Source organism: Felis catus, chromosome B1 (assembly GCF_018350175.1).
Source record: "Felis catus isolate Fca126 chromosome B1, F.catus_Fca126_mat1.0, whole genome shotgun sequence".
Taxonomy (NCBI): domain Eukaryota; kingdom Metazoa; phylum Chordata; class Mammalia; order Carnivora; family Felidae; genus Felis; species Felis catus.
The window spans coordinates 148,003,296-148,021,395 of NC_058371.1; the positions used below are offsets into that span (position 1 = coordinate 148,003,296).

General features: G+C 37.6%; 1 protein-coding gene across 9 annotated transcripts in view; it reads right to left on the reverse strand.

Moving 5' to 3' along the window:
* The window catches only part of RUFY3 (RUN and FYVE domain containing 3), an 81,400-nt gene that overhangs the window by 18,253 nt on the left and 45,047 nt on the right, over positions 1–18,100 (reverse strand). For all 9 annotated transcript variants that reach the window (XM_045056248.1, XM_045056247.1, XM_011281722.3 and 6 more), the window contains 8 exons: positions 11,099–11,272; positions 10,177–10,294; positions 9,243–9,344; positions 7,431–7,554; positions 6,020–6,081; positions 5,049–5,114; positions 3,716–3,785; positions 570–662 (listed from right to left, as the gene is read on the reverse strand). In XM_045056248.1, coding sequence (XP_044912183.1) covers positions 570–662; positions 3,716–3,785; positions 5,049–5,114; positions 6,020–6,081; positions 7,431–7,554; positions 9,243–9,344; positions 10,177–10,294; positions 11,099–11,272 — 809 coding nt within the window. The remainder of the gene's footprint in view (positions 1–569; positions 663–3,715; positions 3,786–5,048; positions 5,115–6,019; positions 6,082–7,430; positions 7,555–9,242; positions 9,345–10,176; positions 10,295–11,098; positions 11,273–18,100) is intronic.

Consider the following 18,100-nt stretch of genomic DNA (forward strand, 5'->3'; position numbering starts at 1 on the left):
AATTATGATTTTCAGTCATCATAAAGGGCTAATTGTGTTAAATTATGTCCTCTATCTAAGACTGCTTAGAATTGTGTAGTACATAAAAGGTTTGCAAAAAAATCTGTATAGACATATATAAAAAGTTTGATACTTTAAGGGGTTAAGTTATCTGGTAAACTCATGTACATGGTAACTCCCAGTGGTACCAGATAAACACTTCTTACAAAATAGTACCACGGACTAAAAACAATGATACATTTAATAGAATAAATATAACCCTGAACTACAGTGCAAATCATTAGTACAAAACAACAAGAAATTGAATGAGACCTGTTCTTGGAATCTTTAAACAGATGTAGGTGGCACAGCAGCCAAGGAGCATCTGTAGGAGAAGGGGACTCACCCTGGCATAACCTCCATTATTCACTTGATTCTACATGGAGTCTTAGTAAAAACAGCATGCTATATGTCAAGTAGCTATACGTTTGCTACTTCCAAACAGTCCTCTAGAGTAGAGGCCTTCCCCACCGCCCCGCTAACTCATTAACACATCTCTAGGAATGTTTTATAAATCCAGTAAGGTTAACCTTCCGATTGGATTCCAATATGTAGGAGCTTTCCTCTTTAACTCGTTCCATTTCTTCTTGCAAGGTAATAATCCTGTTGTTTGCAACTGCAAGCTGTTGAAAAAATTTAAAAGATAATCTTTTATTTTTCTTTTTTAACAGAGGATAAGATAATTCATGATTTGCTAGGACATCATTTTCAGGCTTGGATATTCTTAGAAGGAAATAAAGTTATCTATGACTGCATAAAAATGTTCTCATGGTGTGGGAAGTTAGGAAAAGTATTTTTAAACTAGGTTAGGTAAAAATAAAAAATATCTACTGTTGCTTTTTGTGTAAACTCTTTTTCAGGACCAAAATGTTAACTTAAGATTGTTTACCTCAAGGGTATTCTCATGGGTAACTTATATTTTGTTATAATACCTATTTCTAAAATGTTTAATAAACAGGTCACCTTGGGGCACCTGGGTGGCTCAGGTGGTTAACTGTTGGACTCTTGATTTTGGCTCAGGTCACGATCTCACGGTTCGTGAGATGGAGCCCTGCGCGGGCTCTGTGCTGACACCGTGGAGCATTCTTGGGATTCTCTCTCTCTGCCCCTCCCCTGCTCACACACACGCAAGTATGCATGCATACTCTCTCTCTCTCAAATAAATAAATAAACATTATATAAAAAAGAAGTCACCTCATGCCTTGGGATTCATCTTACAAATGATACATAAGAACTTTGATAGATGATTTTTAAGAGTAAAGAAATGAACTAAGTCCTCTCTCTAAAAGATACCATTAAGTATCAAAGAGACTTTTTTATTTCAGCACCTAAACAGGTAAGGTAATGTTATTAGCAGTACACTGCTAAGGGGAAACATTTATATCCCCATTCCAACAGGAGGGGATCTCCTCATGAGCAGTGAGCATAGGTTCTGCTTAGTTCTGGTTCTAGTGCGTAAGTACAGAGGAACCTGGGCTCAGGCTGCTTTCTAGAGATGGGTCTGGAAGCCCATTTTCCCCTCTGCTCCATGGGCCTCACGGTGCATAAAAAAGTTAACTCTGGACAAGTGGGTCTGCTTTCTAGATCCAAAGACACCCTCAAATGGGTACTTCCAAGATTTTAACATCAGAGAAAGTTTTAGGAAACTATGTCTGTATCTCCAAGTGGGCCTTCTAATTCAGCTTTATCAATAATAAAGTGGATATTTTTATATCATCATCTGTTTACAACTTCTCACTTTACCATACTGATTCATTCAGGAAAAGAAAAGAGGGGTTTTTTTTGTTTGTTTTTTTGTTTTTGTTTTTTTACTGGCCCTCTTAAATCCAAAATATATGGAAAAGAGATCTGGGTGGAAAAGACATCCAGATATAGATATATGGAAAAGAAATGAGACATATGGAAGAAACAGATCTGATTTGCCTTTTCTATTCTTTATAAAGCCTATACACAGTGCTTACCTATCTCTACAAATCCAAGGTTTCAATAAAATAAATGTTACTGGTAAAATAAGTACATGAATGAATAAATTAATATTGCTAATAAAATAAATCTAGGTCAGAAGGACAAGTCTTGTGACTGAGGGAATAAAATTAATAACTATATTTACTGGGTGCTTATGATGTGTCAGACACTGGTCTAGGCCTTTATGTATTACCATTTAATTCACACAAAAACCTTACTATTATTTTATCATCCCCATTTTACAGAGAAATAGATCAAGAAATAGAGGCTTAAATTATTGGCCAGGATTAGAAAGTTAGCAAGTGCCAGAGCTGGGACATGAATCCATGTAGCCCAGCTCTAGAGACCATGCTTCACTGTTGGGCCTTATTGCCTCAACAGAGGAGCAGCAGAAACACGGCAGAAAATTTCTATGCAGAGTATTTCAGAAACTTTGTAGAGGGGCACCTGCGTGGCTCAGTCAGTTAAGCCTCCAGCTTGGGCTCAGGTCATGATCTCACAGTTCATGAGTTGGAGCCCCACATCACGCTCTCTACTCTCTGCTGTCAACATACAGCCCGCTTCGGATCCTCTGTCTCCCTCTTTCTCTGCCCGTCTCCTGCTGGCGTGTACGCATTCTCTCTCACTCTCTCAAAAATAAACATTAAAAAAAAAAAAAAAAGCTTTGTAGAGTAAAATTCTAAGGACCGTTTCCATTAAGTTTTAATATAATTTAAGAATCTATATCCAAAAATGAAGCCCACAAGGCTGAGAAATAAGGAAGGTGTTTGAAAGTTGTAACAATGAAAATGTTCTGAAGGAAAATGTTTAAACAGCATCTTCCCGACCAGTGCTTGAACTTGGGTTTTATTTAGACCAAATCTATCTCACAGTATATAACAGGGTAGTTATAGTCAGTAATACATAAGAGAAAGTCTTTGTCACCAGAAAATTTTATGTAACATTTTTCATAGAAACATCTAATGCTATTGAAGAAAAAAAAATGTGGCTTAGCCGCTGGCAAATTAAAAAATTTCTTTATTAATCAGAAGCGAAAATGAGGTTAATATTTATTCTTATTTTGGGGACTTTCCTAAGGATTTTCACATATATATTCTCCTGTGATCTTCAAAGCAACAGTGAGGCTGAAAGGGGAAGTATAAATACCCTCATCTGCCAGTGAGGGATGGGGCCTCCTGGAGGTCAAGTGACTTACTTGCTCAGAAGCGCATGACTCGTAAGCAGCGTGACATACAAGCAGGGAATGCTGGTGTTCTGACCAGAGCTCTTTATATTATCTGCTCTACCACCCCAAGGAGAAAATGAGATCCTTGAGGGTGGGAGCTTGCCAATCCGGCACACATCAACCAATGCACACACAAATCTCTCTCTAGCTCTAGCACGTAAGCAGTACCAAATGTTTGTTGAGTGAACAAACATCAAGCTATATGCTAAAGGTTAACTCTAGGCTAGCTCAGACAAAACATTCATGCAAAAGAAAGCAAGATATCTGATGGGCCCAGGTTCTACGCCTTCACAGTCCAACTGGATAACAGACACCCCTGAGATAAGCCAGCTGGCCATTCTCAGTCAGAACAAGGGATTATGTCCTATTACAGACATTATCTGAAAAAGCCAAGTCCTTTATTTTCAAAGTTCCATAGGAATGACTGGTTCCACTAATGCACATTATTAAATTCTATGTCAATCAAAGTGTTTCCAAAACACTTACCTCCTCTGTCAGTTTAGTGTTGGATTTTTCTAATGCATCCACTTTTGCCTGAAGGTTGTTTACAGTAGCACTATCAAGAAAGGAAAAAAAAAAAACTCATAATGGTTTCTCTTGAAAAACAGAACAATATCTTGTACTTTCCATTTAAACACCCATCGCATTTATCATTCATTGTCTAAAGTCCACAATTCGTGATAGAATTGCAGGTTCTAAGACAGTTTACAAGTGGCTGTGTGTCTTAACTGTTACATCCTAGCCACTGAAGCTTGTATTTAAGAAGTACTTGTTGGATGAAATTAAGGAGCTGATGCACGGCACAGTATATAATAATAAACTACATGAATAAAGTGCTTGCCATACACTGAGCACTTTTCTAAATTATTTTATTTGCATTATTTCATTTACTCCTTTCAACAACCCTATGCATTAGGTATCCCCAAAGACAGATAACGAAGCTGATACATGAAAGAGTAAATAATTGTCATGCTTCTATTTCACTATCAAATGTAAGCATACTTCTGCTTGACTAATATCTCCATTAATTCACTGTAGTCATTATTAGTTCTTGGTCTCCAGAGAAAATATACTTAAACTGCTCTTAAATTTTCTAGCTGGAACCAAGACTACTCAAAATTTATACTGATACTGGTATAATCATATAATAGGTCTTACTTTATTAAAATTGTTATCTTTTTAAAAGAATTGTAAGCAAGATAATAGTTAATGGATGGAGAGATCAATTTTTCTGAATTATTCAACAGTCTTTAGCATAACAAGAACATCAATGTACTTGAGAACACCAACAGAATTTGGATCGCTCTCCTCACGAAAGAGGAGATGGTTTCATGTTCTGGAAGTTCTGAAAAATACTTAGTATTTGGGAAAATAATGGTAGTGATGGCAAAGAGAGGGTAAACTAATACTATCAATTCAATGTATAAATGACAAATCCAAGGGACCAACAAGATTAATCGAAAGGTCCCAAGGCAATGAGTAGATTACCCAAGATCATTCTTGAAATATGTGGCTGGATCTACTGAACCAAGAAGGCTGCTAGTTTCAGCTGGGTATGTCACATGGTTAGGAATTTTTAACTGAACATAGTCAATCACTAGAGTTATAATTACATACTAATCTTAAATTGCCTTTCACTAAAGGTCACCCAAACAGTTAAATGCCATTTATTTAGTGCCTAGCTCAGTGCCTGGTAAGCAGGAATTCAATTTATTTTTATCGGGTATTGCCTGAATTTATCTCATGGCTCATCAGTTTACTCTTTCCTTCCTTTGCAACAAAATCCCCAGTAAAGTAAAAGTATTGATTCATTCTTTACTTTAGATGTCTGTTGAGTTCCTCTACATAGTTCTTCTGATCCAGAATTGCAGTAATTTGGCCATCTCTGGGATGGGAAGGGAGAGTTGGAGGAAAAAACAGAAATAAAATAAATAACATTAGAAACACCAAGATCCTCCCTCCATTAATCTTTTCATATAACAGAGAAAAGAAAATTGTAGCACAGAAACCAGAAGACAGACCTGATGTATAATGCCCTCAAACAAGAAAGACTCAGAGATTTAAAAATGAAACAAAAAAATTCTCCATATTAATAAAGCCTTTGCTATAGCTTAAGTCCCTTAATAACTCAGGTTACAGGTATAACACTATAATTTATCAGAGGCATTTAAAAATAAAAATTTTCATCTCACAACTGGTAGCCTTTTTAGCTTTGCTGGTATTACTTATAACAATGACTCTCCTGTGAGATCAAGACCTGAGTGGGGATCAAGAGTCGGATGCTTAACCGCCTGAGTCACCCAGGCGCCCCTCTGAGGTCTAATTTCTAAGGGCCATGTGGATATTCGGAAGTAATTTTACATTTACAAGAGCTGTAAAAGCAGTGCTGAGTTTGCGTTTATTCTTCACCTCATTACCCCGAATGTTAACATTGTACATAACCCCATATCGTATGTTTAATATTTCAAATTTTAAGAAATGAAGAATGCAATTTTCTGATCAAGAAGGCCATGTTTTCAAACACTACTTCAAGAGAAGGAGCAAGGGATTCCTTTTATAAACCTTTTTATTTTATTTTGTTAGCCCCTGAACCACACAGTAGAAAACCACTTAACCAAAACCTTTTTAGGGCTTAGCATGCACAATAGTCAGATACTTTTGGCAAGATTCTATTAAAGCTATATCATCGGAAATTCTTCCAGCAAGTGTGTTAAAGCACTACTGTTGTAAACATTAAATGCTATCGAAGAACATTAAAGAGAAAAGAAATTTAATTTTCTTTGTACATACCCTTCACTGCCTTTACTGCTGTTCCCATCCTTGAGATACATTGAAAAATCTATAACTCCAACCTACAAAGGGAATTTTCAGAATTTAACATAAAATTAGATACTTTTTCCGAGGCATAATACAATATCTCTTTCTGGGCACTCAGAACAGCAATGAAGTCATGACAGTTATTAGGAATTTTGATGAAAATGTAATGTTTTACTTTTATAGGACCAGAAGACCAGATCATGCAAGCCAACAGGAGATTCTGACAAGAAAGTCAAGAGAATGCTTAATATAAATTTAAGGTTTAAAGTTTCTTTCTCTTTTGTGTCTTTCAAGTATTTTGCTACTGAATCCCTATTCACTTACAGCAATAATAGTTTAAAAATGATAATTACAAAGAGAATGCACAGTTCCTTAAAGAAGTTTTGGAAAATACGGATAAATAAAAGGATGTAATACAAAACACCCATAGTCCCAACCACCCAGATAGGACCACTGTAACAATTTGATATCTATTCTTCCAAACTTTCATTGATGCATTATGTCTAAATTTTTCAGGACTGCTATTTCATTATTCAGTTTACTTATTTTTTTAATACAGGTCAAAATATCATATTTCCTTTTCCATTTTCTTAGAGTAAAATGTAACAGAAATTTGCTGTAGTATTTCATAGAGAAGGGGTGAGAACGAGTCAGAATGAAAGCAACAGCTTTATTTAGTAAGCAATTAATACGTGCCAGGCCCTGTACTAGGTGAATTACATTACTAATTCTTTTATTCCACACAATAACTATAAGACATAGATACAGATACTCTTTTTTTAAATCCCTGTATTTCAGCTAAGAAATGTGAAGCATCAAGAAACTACAAAATTTATTCAGCTAGAAAATAAAGAAGCAGAATCTGAACCTAAACAGTTTGGCTTCAGTCTGTATTCTTTTTTTATTTTTATTTTTAAAAAATTTTAATGTATGTTTATTTTTGAGAGAGACAGAGACACAGTGCGAGCAGGAAAGGAGCAAGATGAGAGGGAGACACAGAATCCGAAGCAGGCTCCAGGCTCTGAGCTGTCAGCACAGAGCCCCATGTGGGGCTTGCACTCACAAACCGTGAGATTGTGACCTGAGCCAAAACCAAGAGTTGGACGCTCAACTGACTAAATCACCCAGGTGCGCCAGTCTGTACAAACTATTTTAAACAGGGGTCACAGTCAAGAGAAAATTTGAAAAACACTCATAATACATAAATGAGTCAAATTAGAAGAAAAAACAAAGTAATTGCTTATATTCACATCAAAATTTTTACAAATACTATTCATGACTCACAGAATTTCTCTTAATTTGGTTGGTGTAATCTGATCAACCCAAATTCTGAGCTAACAAAACTCAGAGTGACGCACTTCGTAACTGAGCACATTGTGCATACCTGAGAGTCCAAGTCTTCTCCTTTCATACAGAAATTGGCATCAATGACGTTGAGACCCACCAAGAGACCAGCAATTATGGCTCCTTCTTCTTCCATCATGAGGGCGTTGGGTTCATAGAATTCGCTGTAAGAGAAATCCACAGAATGCTCTGTTGTAACAAAACCTCAAGAATCCAATGATGTAATCATGAGACAAGCAGAAAATGCTGGCCTCATAGTTGAATATGGGTATTATGATAATAGAGAAAAGGTTAAAAAAAAGGGGGGGGATGGTCTGAATACTTTATTTTAGATAATACGTGCATGAATAGACTCTAGATAATAGACAGTCTAGCTGAAAGAGAAGTGACCAGAATGGTAGTTTCACTGAAGTGATTATTTATACTTTCCCCACATATTTGTATTTGAGATGCAAGGGATGATTTTTCCATCTTTAATGCATCTTTAAAAAATGGTTTTTTAAAAATTTGCCTCGGAGATCTGCTTTATTTGTAGGTGGGTGTGTATCACATTGTTGTTCTAATTTGCATTTACATGATGGCTAGTGAACTTATGCATATATATGTAAATATATATATTTTAAAGTTTATTTTAAGAGAGAGAGAGAGAGAGAGAGAGAGAGAGAGAGAGAGAGAGAGTCCCAAGCAGGCTCTGTGCTGCAAGCATGTGGGGCTCAATCCTATGAATCATGAGACTGTGACATGAGCTGAAATCAAGAGTTGGATGCTCAACCCACTGAGCCACCCAGGTGCCCTTACATTTATATTTTTTTAAAGTAATCTCTATGTCCAACGTGGGTTTGAACTCACGATCCTAAGGTCAAGAGTCACATGCTCTACCCACTGAGCCAGCCAGGCACCGCTCTTTTTAATGTTTACTAGCCATTCTGATTTTCTCTTGTGAAACGCCTGTTCAAATCCTTTACCCATTTTTACATTTGCTCATCTATCCTTTTTTGAAAAAAAAGAAATTTTTTTTAATGTTTATTTTTGAGAGAGAGACAGAGCACGAATAGGGGAGGGGCAGAGAGAGAGGGAGACACAGAATCTGAAGCAGGCTCCAAGCTCTCAGCTGTCAGCATGGAGCCCGATGCAGGGCTCACACTCACAAACTGCGAGATCATGACCTGAGCTGAAGTTGGAGGCTTAACCAAATGAGCCACCTGGGCGCCCTTGCTTTTTTCTTACTGGATTGAAGGAGCTCTTCACATACCCTGATTCATATCATTTATTCAATATATGTGTTACAAATATCTCCTTTCACACTCTATGGATTGCCTTTTAATCTTGTGTCTTTTGATGAATGAAGTTCTTCATTTTAATGTAGACCAATGTATCCATTTTTTCTTTAACAGGGAGAATTTTTTATGTCTTGTTTAAGAAATTTTTGTCTACCTTATATTGTCTTCTAAAATTTTTACTGTTTCCTCTTTGCCATTTGTGTCTATAATCCATCTAGAATTTTGTGTGCTGTTTTTAAATTTAATGTAACATGTCAACTTCCTGTCTTATTGCATCTGGGTAAATGCTAAGGTTGAGTCAAAAGCCTTTCCTGTTTTCTGGGGGTATTAAGTTTTAGCCTACCCTGCAAAGGACCATATATATGCCACAGTGACAGACTGAACACATGTAATAAACATCTATTCTTGGGTATGTGTGTGTGAGGTATGGGAGGAAGTATTAGTTGAACTATGTGAAATTGTCATGAAACAACTGTTTTTGATCTGCAAAAACAGCAAATTTATATGATTTGACATCATATAAAACATAGAACATAGCAAGAAAAGAACAAAGTTCAATAAGATGTTCATACCTGAGAAGTTCCTTCTTATTGATCAAAGCTTTCATGTATTCTGAGAGTTTCTTTTGCATTAATGCCAAACGAAGCCAGGCTCTTCCTCTGCCTACTGGTGTCCTACAGAAACACATGAATCCAACAACTACAAGTAGCAGAGATAGAGGCCATAGTGGGACAGATTCACTTACTCTTGTTAATAGTCCCCAGTAATAACATGCACACCGAGGTGCTCCTTACAACCTATTCTCCCACATTCCTATGTGAGGAGTTCTGTGTGGGCTGGTGGGACTAGGGGTGTGTTTGGGACAACTGCTCTCGTGAAGAATGAATTACTGAGACTACAATTTGAAGATAAAAACCTCTGGGAGGCCCAAATGAAAATGTTCTATCACATTAGCGTCGGTAAATCCTCATAAACTTAGTGTGGATCATGTAAGTGTCCAAATACTCACAATGTGGACACAGTCCATTTAGGCCTCTATCTGATTAAAGTTAAACCAGTCTAATTTGGGAAAATGATCAGTCCTCTTTTTGAGTTCTGAGGCAGGTTCCCAGTGTCAGTTCCTGAGGTCCACTTGACAACGGTTTTAATCTTGGCTCTTAAAACTTCGTTGAACACATTCTTTTTCTTAGTTGGGTCTAGCATCCTCCCTCCTAAGATCTGATTTCTTGAGACTCTAACTGATTCCCACAAGTACTTTTAAAAAAATAAGAAAATTTTTGGCATTTTAATATGAATACAACCTCTTTTAAATTAGTGATAATTATCCCTCACAGACACACTTCTCTTAATATTCTATATTAGCAAGTCTCTTGTAGTAGTACATATTCATAAAAAACAGCATGCATTCTCGACTGTTATGAAATAAATGATTATGGTCATCATTATCTTTAGACTTGAAGGCAGTGGTTAATGTTTTCCTAGCAGAATTCTGGACCTTAAACTTACTTAAGTCCTGGAAGATCTTTAACACTTGCTGTTATCTCTGCAGCTTCTGGAACAAGCTTTTCTACCAGTTCTAGAGGCCCCCAGAAGGATTTATTTTGTCCAAGAAAAGTTTTCTTAGCTAAGGTGATAAAAACAAAGCAATGTTTTAATATCCCTTGCAACATAAACATGCCCTCCACACACAAACACATATACACACTTCTCTCTCATCTATTTAATCCTTTTTATCAGAGAATTAATTCTGCATTATCAGACAGTTCTGAAATTATTCATGCTTTCAGAACAGATAACATTTTGTAAAAACCAAAAATCCCCCACTCCCCAAGACTCAGTCCTTCCTCTTTCAGGAAGAATTTATAACTAGACCTATAATAATAACAATAAAAGGCTTTAACAATATAGTACTTAAAGCTGTGTGGTACTAGTGAAGAAAAGAGTCCAATGGGAAAGAATATGTAACCTGGAAACAGGCTATTAATGACTGGGGAGGGAGCAGGAAAGGAAGCAAAGTGAACTAGACCAGGTTCTGCCCTCAAAAGCTTATGGTCAAGTGGAAGAACACAGAAGCAAGACTCAGGAGATATGAATTCTAGCACCTGCTCTGCCCCCACTCACTGTGTGACCTTGGGCAAATTACCTCCCATCCTAGGCCTGTTTCCACCTGTCCAACAGAACTGCCGTATTGGACTAGATACTCGTAATGTCCTTTCCAGCTCTAGCATTTAAGGATTTAAGCCCCGCATGTCTTTTAATTCAACCACATCCCTGTCTCCCTGTCTGTGCTCATATAGGGTGCGTTCCAATAGATTAATATTATTAATTCAAGCCTCTTATTCTTTGGCTCCAGAAAGAACACTTTTCTTGAACACGTATTGCTAGAAAATAGCTGCGTGCACATTTGCATTCTGGGGCCATGGCCTACCCTTCAAGCCGTGTTTCAGGCAATGTTCCATCACCACGAAGAACTGCTGGAGGGGTGCATAGTCTGAGTCCAGAGTTCTTCCCAGGTTCAAAGCTGATTCAATCAAGCCCTTGATACTCAGCTTGGCCATGTTCATCAGGTTCATGCGTTCGTTAGCCATGAGATAATTAGGATCTACGGCCAAAGAGGGAGAGGACGGAGCCTGGTTAGTGGAAACAGCACATTTAGAAATTCAATGTTTCATTGTGTTGACGTTAGCATCGAAGGTGCAAAAGCAATGGTGGGTAGGACTGTTGGGTGTCTTGGCAAGAATGGAGACAGTGGTTTTGTATTCTCTGCCAAGTACTTGCTGTTAAAAAAAAGAAAGATGCCAGTTTCCTTTAGGAATATCCTTGATGCAACAGTGAAAATTACTTATTTTATCAAATTTCAAGCATTGAGTACAGTCTTAATAATCTCACCACCACCTCTGCCTAACCTAACCTGGGTGCCCATCCTAGCTCCCTCACTATTGCACAACCTTCACACTGGTCTCTGTGATTCCACCCTGGCCCTGCCCACCTCGTTCTCTACACAGTTTGTGAAGTACTCTAAAAATTAAAGGCAATGTAGAAGAAAAAAAAGTACTTAAACTTTGTTCCAAGTATACGATTGACATTATTAGTATTACTATTTATGTTAATTAGCATTATTAAACTAAACATTACATAAACTAAAAATAATTAACCGTACTAACTCCCAAAATTTTAAGACTTAGCATAGAGTGTGATAAATTATTTGATGAAAGGGACTAAGTACCACATTTTATCCGACAGAACTCGGCACAATCCAGGCACCTGCTACCTTCACTTACTGGGGCCTATGCTGTGCCAGGTACTGTGGGCTGCTTCTGACAGTCACAATTTCAATCCCTCCTTACGTCAGGCTGTGAGACAGTTACCAGTAGCACCAACTTACAAATGAGGCTAAGCGTGTAAAAGAGCCAGTCCCTGGGCCCAGCCAGTAAGAGACAACAAAGCCAGAGTTCCAACTATATAAATCTGGCTTTGTTGTGCTGCTCTCTGAGGTAGTAGTTTTAAAGAAAAAAAAGTCAGAATTGGTATATATATTGCCATTAATTCTTCCTTGCACAACAAATCCTTTAACACCAGGCCTCAAATGTGACTCTCTTTCCTCAGGGCAGGTAAGTGTTGAGACCAGAATAAGCTCACAAGGTAAAATGCACAACAAAACTACCCCCTAAAACACAGCCCCTAAAACCAGTTTTATCAGACATTAATTCCCAACTTTGTTACTGGCATTTATGTGCACTCCAGTGTTTCTAACCTCCCATAATCACTGGAAGAAATGAATGGGATAAACGTGTGTGGGTGTGCATAAATGTTTGTGGGCAGCAACTAGATTCTGTTTAACCTCCCAATAGATGGCAAGAAAATGTCATTGGAGAGCTGGATTGGAGACTCTTGCCAGAATGGTGATGGATTTACACTTCTACATTGCCTCATGTCATTCTTCTTACAATCAGTAGCAACATGTTCAAGACATCTGTTTGTGGCCTGGGGTGCATAAACCATGCAGAAAGATGAACTAATGCCTAGGGAAATTAAATTCCTAATACCTCGGATGACTTAATATGGTGCTATACCCTATTGAACTAATCTACATCAAACACAAACAACCCATTCATTCTTTAGAAAATACTGCTCTCAACTTCTGCACTACTAATGTTTTGGCCAGATAATTCTTTTTTTTTGAGGGGATGTGGGGTTGTTCTGTGAATTAAGTTTAGTAGCAACCCAAGCCTTTACCCACTAGGTGTCAGTAGCATCCTCCAGTTATGACAACCAAAAATATCTCCAGATACTGCCCAATGCCTGTCCCCTGGAAGACAAAATCAGGTTGCTTCTCCACTGAGAACCACTACTCTACACAAATAAAAGAAGGTCAAACAAAAATCAGGGTAATTTGACATTAGGCATAAAAATCTCAAAAGACTTCACTGCTCATTATTAATTATTTAATGCAGAAGGTAAAATGTTTATTATTTAATGCTTATTATTATCATTTTTGTGAATAGTATATAAGAGTATGGGCATTACAAATCATTTTAATTACATTTCCTGGTTAGTACGAAATCAAACTACTGAAAATAATTAGCACTTAAAATTAATTATTTCTTTGTTCCATTTTGTAATGTTGGGTACTAGTAAAGATCACCAAATCACTAACTTAATTTGTCACAAAATAAAAAATAATCTATTCAATCAGTTTGTTACTTGTCTTAAATCGTACTCGAGTGTAAAATGATTTTGTGTAACGAATATATGCTGTTAAAAAGGGTTGCAGCAACCCAAAGGGAGCATGGAAGGACTTCTGGGGTTCTGGTTTTTGGTGTGCAATTGTTGAGTGTGTGAAAATTCATTACACTGAATACTTACAATGTGATATTTCCTGTATATTTTATACTTTTAACCATAAAGTTTTCATTTTAAAGTTTTGTTATATTGTATAGCCCAGAAATTTTTTTTTTTAATGTTTATTTTTGACAGAGACAGAGACAGAATGCGAGTGGGTTAGGGGCAGAGAGAGACGGAGACACAGACTCCGAAGCAGGCTCCAGGCTCTGAGCTGTCAGCACAGAGCCTGACGCGGGGCTCAAACTCACGAGCTGTGAGATCATGACCTGAGCTGCAGTTGAACGCTCTCAACCAACTGAGCCACCCAGGTGCCCCCCAGAAAATGGCTTTTAAAAGTGCATGGCTTTCAGGGGTGCCTGGGTGGCTCGGTTGCTTGAGCGTCCGACTCTTGAGTTTAGCTCAGGTCGTGATCCCAGGGTTGTGGGATCCAGCCATGTGTCGGGCTCTGCACTGAACGTGGAACCTACTTAAGATTTCTTTCTCTCTCTCCCTCTGCCCCTCTCTCCCGCTCGTGCATGGGCTAAAAAAAAAAAAAAAAAAAAAAAAAAAAAAGTGAAAACAAATGCATGACTTTCACAATGTTATGTCATATTTTTTCTAGGAGAAAAATAACTAAAAACGTTTAACAATGCTAACATTTAACACTATTATTTCAAAATCTGAACTTCTGTACATTCATTCACTTTTTTCTATAAATAGTGACCATCTACTTGGTGTTAGATATTTAATGCTGGGATTCCAGAGATAAAAGACCTAGTTCCTGACATCAAAGTGCTCACTATTTATCAAACTTGGTTTACACAAATGTCTGGAGAACGAAAACAGGGCAACTTACAGAGAACACTTGAAATTTCACAATAAACATTACCATCTTTGACAAAGATCAATTTTATTTCAGAACAAATAAAATGAAAATGTTTTTATATTAGGTCAAGTATCCTCTTTCTATGGAATCAAATGTAAATTTTATATAAATTTTAAGGCTAAGATACTAGATGTGATATTAATGTAAAATTTCAGACACACTGTATACAAGTCTAATACAATTTCTTCTGCCACTGGATGTGGAAAAGTTTGAGAGGCTGTGTAAACGTACTGTAATAAGAACACTAACAAAAGTATACACAGGATATTATGAGAATATGCACAGAAGAAAGCTACCTGACCTGGCTCCCTTTTTCCTTCAAAAGAACTTTTTTTTAAGTTTTATTGATTTATTTTGAGAGAGACAGAGACAATGTGAGTAGGGCGAGGCTGACAGAGCCTGACGCACGGCTTGAACCCACGAAACTGTGAGATCATGATCTGAGCTGAAACCAAGAGTCAGATGCTTAACCGACTGAGCCACCCAGATGCCCCTTCCCTTCAAATTTAAAGGGCAGGTATGTATATATTAAGTTCTCAGAGATGAGGCTATTTGGTTTTTAAAAAATATTTATTTATTTTGAGAGAGAGAGTGAGAAAGAGAAAAAGTGAGAGACAGTGGTGAGGGGCAGAAAAAGAGGGAGAGAGAGAATTCTAAGCAGGCTCCATGCTGTTAGCGCAGAACCTGATTCGGGGCTCAAACTCACAAACCGTGGCTTGAACTCACAAATTGTGAGATCATGACCTAAGCCGAAATCAAGAGTCAGATGCTCAACTGACTAAGCCACCCAGGCACCTTGAGACTGTTTTTTTTTCTCCAGCTAATAAAATGTTTTTAGTCACTCTGTAGCATTTTAAGAAAATTAAGAAATACATACTAACATGGCTAATTCTGAACACTGTACTGAAAGTGGAAGAATGCAATTAAAGAAGATAAAGAAATTGGAGACATATAACCTGTGAAAGAGTGGGTCAAACATTACTCCTCTCACATGTTCTGTCTGATTCTACACCCAGAAAATCAAACAAACAAAATATGCAAAAAAATATAATTCATTAAGGTAACAGCGTACAAAATTAATATACAGACATTATTAGGTGCCATACACATCGGTAACAGAGGGTGAGACTTTTGAGTTCAGTCTTTTTTCTTTAATTTATTTTTTTTTAATGTTTATTTATTTTAGAGACAGAGAGAGACAGAGCGTGAATGGGGGAGGGTCAGAGAGAGAGGGAGACACAGAATATGAAGCAGGCTCCAGGCTCTGAGCTGTCAGCACAGAACCCAACGCTGGGCTTGAACTCACAGAGTGTGAGATCATGACCTGAGCTGAAGTCGGAAGCTCAACCGACTGAGACACCCAGGCACCCCAATTGAGTTCAGTCTTAAAGGACAGAAAGACATTGGTTTGGCAAAGAGCTGGGAAGGGAGCAGAATGGAAGGAACAGCTGGGGCAAAGTCACTGAAGAATGAAAAGAACTTGGCACACTAAGAAAAATAAAATGGAAAAAGTGCCATAGTTTATGGTACATATGAGTAAATGCTGTGAAATGAGATGAGGGAAATAGGTAAAAGAGAGACTGCTAAGGATCTTTGTTAAGGAGTATGGATTTTACTTTATCAGTAAAGAGTTTAATGACAGGTGTGATGTCACAGATTTGAATCTTATTTATTTTTTAAAGTTTTATTTATTTAAGTAATCTCTACACCCAACATGGGGCTTGAACTCATGACCCCAAGATCAAGAGTCACATGCTCTTCCGCCTGAACCAGCCAGGCGCCCCACAGATATGAATTTTAGAGAAGCCATTGTCACAGCCACATGGAAGACAAACTGGAAGGGTGTTAGAACTCAATGCTGTGGAGCAAGTAAGGGTCTCCTGCAATAGTTGGGGAGAGAAACAATAAGGGAAGAGCCATCGGAGCTGTGGGGAGAAGAGGGAATTAATTAGCTTTGGGGGCTGTTCTAGGGGTAGGACATCAGGATTTCAGGACTTGATGACCACTTAGATGTGAGGAGAGGAGGAGGAGGAAGAATGGAGAGTAATTTTCTAGTTTTGGTGAATAGATGGGTAGGGGTACAAAGCACCATGGTGGGGAACACACCAGGAGCAGTGGACTAAAGAAACTACAGAAATGACTATAGTTACAATAATAAACTATATTAATTGATTTTCAAACCGAAGTTCTTTCAAGCATATGTGTATGTTTACTATAGGTCTTCAAGACTGCTAATTTCTATATGAGGAAATATTAATGAACTTTACAGAGTAATGAGGCTCATTTAGTTAATAGTGATGACAAAAGTGAACCCAAAGTCACATAGCTAAGAGTGACACTGAGTCACACTGTTCTGCAAACCCATCATCTGACCAAGACCCCATTCCATCTCTTTAGTGAAATGACTAATGTTCATACAGAGAAATCTTGAAATATTTTAAGAATAATTGAAGAAAATTAAATTATACTTAACATATATTAATATTAAGTATGTTATATTGTACCCAATTCTGGGTAAGTTGGGAATAATTCGTATGTAACACAAGCAGTTACTCTTTAGAATTTCCTGGTTATTTGATAGATCAAAAATTTAGACTATATGAGAAACAAAAGTTGCCATACAGAGATTTTCAAAAGATACCTAAGAACATTAACATGAGATTAAAAATGACAAAATAACAAAGATATAGAGAGGAAAGCTTACTGTGTTTAGAATGTTTGAAGGCCAATAATTCCTAAATAAATCTATTTTGAACCTTTTCTGTAATATTTCTTTTTTTAACATATTTATTATTTTTTAAGTGTTTTATTTATTTTTCAGAGAGCACACAAGTGGGGGAGGGGCAGAGAGAGAAGGGGACAGAGGATCCAAAGCGGGCTCCGCACTGACAGCAGCAAGCCCAATGCAGGGCTCAAACCCACGAACCACGAAATCATGACCTGAGCTAGACAGACACTCAACCAACTGAGCCACCCAGGTACCCCTGTACTATTTCTTAAAAACTGGGCGTAAAATTGCTAGTCCTTGATAGTGAACAAATTACTGAAAGCACTAGAAGATCTTATAATAAAACACAATTTGACTATTCTAATGACACTTGAGAATCATGAACTTTGACTCAATCCTCATTTAAGAATAATCAATAGATGGGGTACCTGGGTGGCTCAGTCAGTTAAGTGTCCAATTCTTGGTTTCAGTTCAGGTCATGATCTCATGGTTTGTTCCAACCCCATGTTGGGCTCTGCGCTGAGAGCATGGGGTCTGTTTGGGATTCTCTCTCTCTGTCCCTCCCCTCGCTCACTTTAATAAATAAGTTCTCCAAATAAATAAGTAAACCTAAATAGTATTTAAAAAATAATCAATAGATGGGGTGTCTGGTTGGCTCTGTCGGTAGAGCATGCAACTCTTGATCTCCGGGTTGTAAGTTTGAATCCCATGCTAGGTGTAGAGATTACTTAGAAATAAAATCTTTTTAGGGTGGCTGAGTCGGTTAAACGTCCAACTTCAGCTCAGGTCATGATCTCACGGTTCCAGCCCCAGGTCAGGCTCTGTGTGAGGGCCTGCTTCACATTCTGTGTCTCCATCTTTCTCTCTCTCTGCCCTTCCCCCACTCATGCTCTGTCTCTTTCTCTCTCAAAAATAAATAAAAACATTAAAAAAATCTTTTCAAAAATGTAAAAATAATCAAGAGTCTTAGGACCCTTAGATTATCTACGTAC